Genomic DNA, 8,511 nt, shown 5'->3' with positions numbered 1-8,511 from the left:
CACCAGTCACATCCACAACTGGGTGTTCTTTTTGCTTTGGCTCCATCTCTTCATTATTTCTGGAGTTATTTTTCCACTCATCTCCAGCAGCACATTGGGCACCTAAGACCTGGGGAGTTCCTCTTTCAGTGTCACGTCTTTTTGCCATTTCATACTGTTTATGGGGTTCTCGAGGCAAGAATGCTGAAGTAGTTTGCCGGTCCCTTCTCCAGTGGACCACATTCTGTCAGAACTCTCCACGGTGACCTGTCCGTCTTGGGTGGCCCTACACGGCATGGCTCATAGTTTCATTGAGTTAGACAAGGCTGTAGTCCATGTGATCAGGCTGGTTTTCTGTGATTGTGGTTTTCAGTCTGTCTGCCCTCTGATGGAGAAGGTAAGAGGCTTAGGGAAGCTTCCTGATGGGAGAGACTGACTGAGGAGGAAACTGGGTCTTGTTCTGATGGGTGGGGCCATGCTCAGTAAATCTTTAATCCAATTTCCTGTTGATGGGTGGGGCCACAGGACTGGAAAAGGTCAGTTTTCATTCCAATCCCAAAGAAAAGCAATGTCAAAGAATGCTCAAACTACCGCACAATTGCACTCATCTCACGCGCTAGTAATGCTCAAAATTCTCCAAGCCAGCCTCAACAGTACGTCAACCATGAACTTCCAGATGTTCAAGCTGGTTTTAGAAAAGGCAGAGAAACCAGAGATCAAACTGCCAACATTTGCTGGATAATCAAAAAAGCAAGAGAGTTCCAGAAAAACATATACTTTGGCTTTATTGACTATACCAAAGCCCTTGACTGTGTGGATCACAACAAACTGTGAAAAATTCTTAAAGAGATGGGAATACCAGACCACCTGACCTGCCTCTTGAGAAATATGTATGCAGGTCAGGAAGCAATTAGAACTAGACACGGAATAACAGACTGGTTCCAAATTGGGAAAGGAGTATATCAAGGTTGTATATTGTCACCCTGCTTATTTAACTTATATGCAGAGTACATCATGCAAAATGGCGGGCTGGATGAAGCACAAGCTGGAATCAAGATTGCTGGGAGAAGTATCAATAACCTCAGACATGCAGATAACACCACCCTTACAGCAGAAAGCAAAGAAACACTAAAGAGCCTCTTGATGAAAGTGAAAGGAGAAAAGTGAAAAAGTTGGCTTAAAGCTCAACATTCAAAAAATTAAGATCATGGCATCTGGTCCCATCACTTTACGGCAAATAGATGGGGAAACAGTGGAAACAGTGTCAGACTTTATTTTCTTGGGCTCCAAAATCACTGCAGATGGTGACTCCAGCCATGAAATTAAAGATGCTTGCTCCTTGGAAGAAAAGTTATGACCAACCTAGACAGCATATTAAAAAGCAGAGATCAGAGACATTACTTTGTCAACAAAGGTCCATCTAGTCAAAGCTATGGTCTTTCCAGTAGTCATGTATGGATGTGAGAGTTGGACTATAAAGAAAGCTGAGCACCGAAGAATTGATGCTTTTGAACTGTGGTGTTGGAGAAGACTCTTGAGAGTCCCTTGGACTGCAAGGAGATCCATCTAGCCCATCCTAAAGGAAATCAGTCCTGATTATTCATTGGAAGATGCTGAAGCTGAAACTCCAATACTTTGGCCACCTGATGTGAAGACCTGTCTCATATGAAAAGACCCTGATGCTAGGAAAGACTGAAGGTGGGAGGAGAAGGGGATGACAGAGGATGAGATGGTTGGATGGCATCACCAAGTCAATGGACATGAGTTTGAGTAAGCTCCAAGAGTGGGTGATGGGACAGGGAGGCCCAGCATGCTGAAGTCCAAGGGGTCGCAAAGAGTCGGACACGAGTGAACGACTGAACTGAACAGAATCAGAACAAGGTCAAGTCCTTTGCAGTTTTTATCCCAAATGTTGCCTTTAAAAAACCTTTCCTGAAAGCCACTAGGGAGTTTGGGTCTTTGAGCACAAACTTCCCATTCTTTTTGCTTGGCGTCCTCCAAATGAATGCTGTGCTTTCCTTTATCACAACCTGGTGTCAGTAGATTGGCTTTGCTGTGCAGAGGATAAGCCAACTCAAATCTTCCTTATTTTGTTCCCAGTCACAGGTATTGTCAACACTGCACAAAGCAAAGCCTTGCTCAAACCTCTCTTCCAAAGTTGTTTATTTTATTTGAAATGCAAATAGTAAAGGTGAGTTCTGTTGTGTGTGAAACACAGCATTCATTTATCATAGCAAAGCACAACCGTTTTAATTTCTTGCTGAAAAGAAATGACACTTTTATTTTCCACTGTTTTATTATAAAAATCAACATTTCATTTGTTACAACTCAACTTATTGTAATAATCAAAAGGGGGATTTATACAAGGTATTTTTTATACAGTTTAAAATTAAAGCACTTATTTTACAAAAAGGGGGACGTGAATAGTGGACAAGGGCTGACCAAATGTTGGTCATTAAAATATAATTACATCCTTGCAAAGCACCATCGTACCAAAGTCCATGAACAAGAAACACCAGCTGACTTTAAGACAATGACGAAGATTAAAGCTTAAAAATTTTAAAAACACAGAGGATAAAACATCTGAAAGCAGCACCAGATCCTTCACTTGCAAATAAGGCTAGTCCAGCTTAAGCATCTCAGTATCCTCTTTACTCTCATTAAAATGTTCTCAATTAATCCTACTCAATTTCATGTAACCTTAATCAGACTTGTTTTATTTTCCTTTTCATATTCTTACTTAGGCATTAATATTTAGTGAGATACAATAGAGATCTCTCTCTCTCTCTCTCTCTATATATATATATATATATATATATATCTTTCTATATATCTATACCCCTGCCCTGCTTATATGTGATGTTTACAAAATTATTTCTTAAAGAATGGACAGTTAAGCAAAGCAGACTGTATAATTCTTTGGTGTTAACTTTTGGACAAACCTGAAGTAATGGGAAAATTAAAAGTTATTTCCACTTCTGAGTATAAGACATCACTTTCTTTATAATTGTATCTGCAAAGTCATGATGATTTTCTTTCAGCAGTAACTTAAGAATGGTTTAAGAATGGCTTATAAAAAAAGAAAAAGGAACAATAAAGTTTACCTTAAGAAGGATGAGGTCAGTAATTTCATTCTAAATCATCTAGATAAACTGAAGACTCTCCCTCCCTCTCCATTCAGGTACAGAATTAGTTGAAAAAGAGGCAGAATCCAGTCAAATGTCTCAAGTATATGGATTCACAATTTTAAAATCATGTTATGTGTTAGGGTCCAAAATCCTTTCAAACTTTTGAGAATTTCCAAAGCTAAAGTTTGAGCCCATTGTAAAATGATGCAATTCCAAAAGTTGGAAACTACATATATGCTACAGTACTTTGTAAAATCATCTGTTATTTCTCTGGGTTCACTTAAGGTGTGAAATAAGGAAAGGAGTACCAAACAAAATTAAATCTCTTGAGTTTAAGAATTCTGAGAATATATATTAAACAGTGCTTGATTATGAACTTCTTTAAGACTTGGTCCATGTCTACACTTAGTCTGTAGTCTCATTTATTGATGCTCAAACATTTGTCAGCCATCTGATAATCTCACATTCATATCCACACTCCAGGCATACTACTCATGTCATTATTCAGAATGAAGTACTACACATACTGAAAGTACGACATACTTGGGAGGTATGAAACGGCCAAGGTTTTTGTTTTTTTTTTTTCTGAATCTTGTTAGATGTGTAATAGTAATAACCATCATGCTGCTTTTATGACATGCAAAATCAATGAACTAACAAGTTTTCCCCTGCAAGAGATTAAGCAATTTTTAAAACTATACTTTTTAAGAATCTAGTCTAGGCACAAAACAGCAGCAGCAGACCTATCACAGAGAGCCAGGCTTGTTTGCTGAAGGCAAGCCTTTCCTGTACCCAAAATAGTCTCTATACTATGATTATTGATGTCGTGTCACATAAATATACACAGTTCATTAATAGGTTAGATAAGACACAGCTACTAAACCTACTGGCAGAATTCCTCATTAATGAGCCTCTATAGCAAAACCAAACAAAAAAATTATCCTGCCAAACTGACTGTAATCTAATGCAGACAGTGGCTATTTCTAGATCTTAGTATCAAGTGAACTGGTCTTATATAAATTATTAACTTTGGAATATTTTAAAATGATGAACAAAGTCAATCCTCTGCTCAAAGCGCCATCCCAATTAATGGTCTATATTAGATAAAAATGTACTGTAAAATCTTCATTTCTAAATATGAGTCCTTCAGAACAGCTGTTCTCAAACTGACTAAAGGGTCAGATATCTTTTGGTGGTACATCAGAGTATTTTTGTATTAAAATTAAAATAATGATAATTTTCTGCTAAACGTAATATCTCATGATATGCTAGATTTACAGCAAGTATCAGATGCATAATAAAATTTCCTGAAATAAAAATCAGTATTGAGAAAATTCTACGCCTTAATTGTTTTTTTGTTAATTGTGAATATGCCATTATCTGATATAAACAGCAAAATTCTTTGGGCCAGGGTTCAAAAAACCAAAGCTCTGCAGGAGCCAAGTTCAAGGTTATAAAAATTTAGAAGAATGAAAGACCACTTTAGTGAAGAAAAGCTTACTGTAGTGCACAGAAAGTATGCTATGCTAAAGTCCAATTCTCAGGTCATTTTAATCACATCACTAAGTGGGCACACTTCAAGATACACAATCACAAAAAATACTACTATATTTAAGGAATATAATGAAATTTTATTCATTGCCCCTCAGCATGGCTAATGCATCTAGCAATAATCCAAATTCAAAAATTCAAAATTGTTTTTTTCCCCCGATTTGTGCTTATGTTAATTTTTTATCTTCCAATTAAAGATCTTGTGTTTCATAAACAAGATGGTCTACTTTAAAGCTTAACTGTCCATATAACCTGAGGACCAATAAATCCATCCTGAATTTTGACAATTTTCTCAAACTGTACCTTTCAAATATTCCCCAAAATGTTAAGACTCCATCTCAAAACATTGAGAAAGAGGATTCTGAGACTAAGCTGAACTGCCTTCAAATAATTTCAAACAAATTGGCACACAAATTAGTATTTTGCAAGAAGAGGCCATTGCCATCGCAGTACAAGCACTTGAACTGAGATATAACAAGGCAATATTCTTCTTAGTTCATTACAGTGCAAGTTTCCACATGGGAAGCCCACCAGATAAAGATGCACATTAAAAAATGTAAACATCGAGAATTCTCATATTTTAATTGATACCCAGTTATTGCTAACCTTTCCATCTTCATGTGAGCATCAAGTGCCTCTGTGTGTCACAGAATGCAATTTCAATTTCCATTCTGTTAGAACTTGAGCACTTTGTTTCGTCAACAGGAAGAGTTAACGCTCGTCTGACTGAAATGCAAGACACTGATGGATTACCATTTATTTATACGCAAAATCAAATGCACCAGATTCATATAAGGTACCCCAATAACCGATGTGATATTCTGAAACAGCATTTTTTAATTTTTTAAGAAGATTACTTAGGTATTTTTAATTGCTTAAAAAGTTAGTTCACCTCCACCAAAATTATAAATCCTTTCTTCCATTGTTTTCTCTTGGGCCCTGAAATCTAGACAGGGTGGCCTCAGCAAAACAGAATTAAAACAAAACAAAAAAATCATCATTCATTAAGTAACTGACCAACATCTGTTAAGGTAAAAATACATTAGTTTAAAAACACATTCAACTTTAGCAGAGAAATGCTGGAAACATGTGAAAAAGCAGGAAACTGACTTCTGACAAGGTGGCAGAGCAGTGCCAGCATGGTTTCACGGGTCAGCCCTGACAGCTGAAGCAGCAGCGGCCCCAGTGCCACACGGGGCAGGCAGAGCACGGAAGAGCCTTCCATTATCCCCCTCTTCTCAAGTTCTGACAGCTGAAAAGTTCAGTTTTCCTTCTCATGTAAGCCATATCGTTAAATTTGTTAAATCACCTTAATCCATAATGGAGTAAGAGAGAAGACACAAAAAATATATAAGAGGTGACTATAAGAGTAATTCATGGATAATTTGAAAACAATCTAATATTCACATTAGGTTAACAGAAAGATACTGTATTCAACTCACGCCACACATTAGAAAGAGGTTATGTGTGTAGAGATCATTCTGAGAAAAATCAGCCTAAAGAACATGAAAATGTCACCAACAACTAATAAAGGGAAAACCTAACGATAACAAAAAAAAATCCTCTTTTAAAATAGATTGTCTCTAACCGGAACATATTTAAATGTCTTACTAGGAAAAAAATATATATAAAAATGATTTCATACTGTGATATTATATGCTGAAAGTACTGCAAGGATATATGATTAATTTACAACAAAAACTTAATGGCTAAATTTGTAACTCTTAAACACTTTCTATATGTGCTGTAAAAAGACACTGTATTGAGCATTAAAACAATCTTGGAATAAAGAGGAACCGTAACTTGTCTAACCTTTGATCCTTATGCAGACACAGCAGTCCAATTGAAGAGCTAAGCTGACTGGGGAAAGGAGTTAGTAGAAATATTAAAACAAAACTTTTATTTAGCAAATTCTATTTAATCAATCCCCAGATTTTATGGTGAATAAATTATGGTATCTTGGCAAAATATAATGCTGCTAAGGGAGGAAGCAAGGTGAAATCACCCAGGAAATAAACTGATGTATGACAGAGGGGTGACTTTTAAGATAGGGACAGAAGGCCTGCAAACAAAACGGCCCCATAGCATTCTACCAGACAGCTCATCTCTCCCACAACAGCAGCACCCCGAATGAATTTTTAGAAATATTTATCTTCCTCGCTAAAATTATTGGACCCCTAGAGAAAACAAAGCCTTTTATCCAAAATTAGTATTCTTTTCTTTTGCCTTTCGTTTCTTAAACTTGTTGGGATTCAAATGGTAGTTAACATGAAGGCCACTGGGCTCCTTCCGAGTATATACGGTTTGCTGCTGAGATGGACTTTAATTTCTTTCCTTTTTTTTTTTTTTTTTTTTAATTTTTGGTATCAATAAAACCCCAGACATTCCTGGTCAGTGATGCCGTTTTTTAAATTCCTGTTTCCTTTGTACTCAGTCACTTCACTGGGTTTAAGGCATGCTCTGTGTATTTAGTTTGCAAAAATAAAACTTTTAGTACAAATTTATTATTTATACAAATTTTTATGGCACAAGCAGCAAATCTGCTATTTTAAGAAAATATATAAATATCTTTTCCTTCTGTACAAATATCTCCAGTTTTCCCTACCCCATTTATAATTTTAACTGTACACGGTCTGCCTCATCCTTCAATAATAGCTCCCTCCCCCCCCTCCAGATCTCAACCAAATTCATATTTACACTTTTGTGTTGGAGGCAGTCAGAGGAGGAGGGCCCCTCCTCAGGAGGAGTCTGTACAGGGAGAGGGTGGTGGTGGGTAGAGGTGATGAGAGTAGCTCCTCTCCGTGTAAGGAGAAGGTGGGCAGCTTTCATAGTTCTCTTCTGCTGACAAGTACTGGCTTCGGGGCGTAGGAGGTGGGGGCACAGGCTCTGAGTCATAGTTCAAGTCACTAGTGTAGCCCTTGGCTGTCACCACTGAGGTCATCCTTCGGCTAGGAGCATAGTCACTGTCACACACGTCTGTGCTGCAGGGCGTGGTGGGGGGTGCAAAGTGCCGGTAGCTGTACGGCCTGTAGCTGATACAGGGAAGAAACCAGGAGAAGATGAATTAGTTTATAGAAGAGTGGTTTCTCTATCCAAATACAAAGGCATTAAATGTAAACCTGACTTGGAAGACAATCAACTATGACAATTTAAACTGGCACCAACCAAGAGGCAATTTTCAAAGGCAGGCTGAAGGAGGAAGACAGCATTATCTTGTGAATAATGAACTCATCCTAACCTCTGGATGTGTGCTTACGTATTTAAGTTGGGCTTCCCTGGTGGCGCCACAGTAAAGAATCTGCCTGCAATGCAGGAGATGTGAGTTCGATCCCTGGGTTTGGAAGATCCCCTGGAGGAGAAAATAGCAACCCACTCTAGTATTCCTGTGTGGGAAACCCCATGGACAGAGGAGCCTGGCAGACTGCAGTCCATGGGACCATAAAGAGTCAGGCTAGATTTAGTGACTAAAAAACAACATCTTTAAGTAACATTGTATCAATAAAAAGGAACCACCCAAAGTTGTATTTAATTGTCATCTCTGGAAAAAATCTCTCATTTTGCATTTAGTCTGCATGCTGCTGCTGCTAAGTCGCTTCAGTTGTGTCCGACTCTGTGCGACCCCAGAGACGGCAGCCCACCCTGGGATTTAGTCTGTATAGTGGACATCAATTTCTGCCTTTCCATGATCTGTGAGAATGTGTCTTTATGATTTTACATTACTCAAACATGTGAGCATTCCCTGAACATTCCTCAAACGCTCTATGATTTACCTGATTAATAATTTAATGATGACCAAAGACTTCATTACTCTCTTTACTTCATTCTCTCTTGTACAAATACTGTACAAGCCAGG

The 8,511-nt window shown here is 37.9% G+C and overlaps 1 protein-coding gene across 2 annotated transcripts in view; it reads right to left on the bottom strand.

Annotated features, from left to right (window-relative positions):
• Positions 1 to 3,674: 3,674 nt before the first annotated feature.
• The window catches only part of LRP6 (LDL receptor related protein 6), a 173,892-nt gene continuing 169,055 nt past the window's right edge, over positions 3,675 to 8,511 (bottom strand). For both annotated transcript variants that reach the window (XM_069585669.1, XM_069585668.1), the window contains exon 23: positions 3,675 to 7,690. In XM_069585669.1, coding sequence (XP_069441770.1) covers positions 7,396 to 7,690 — 295 coding nt within the window. In that variant the 3' untranslated portion in view covers positions 3,675 to 7,395. The remainder of the gene's footprint in view (positions 7,691 to 8,511) is intronic.

Source organism: Ovis canadensis, chromosome 3 (assembly GCF_042477335.2).
Source record: "Ovis canadensis isolate MfBH-ARS-UI-01 breed Bighorn chromosome 3, ARS-UI_OviCan_v2, whole genome shotgun sequence".
In the NCBI taxonomy this organism is placed as follows: domain Eukaryota; kingdom Metazoa; phylum Chordata; class Mammalia; order Artiodactyla; family Bovidae; genus Ovis; species Ovis canadensis.
This window is presented reverse-complemented; position numbering and strand designations above follow the sequence as displayed.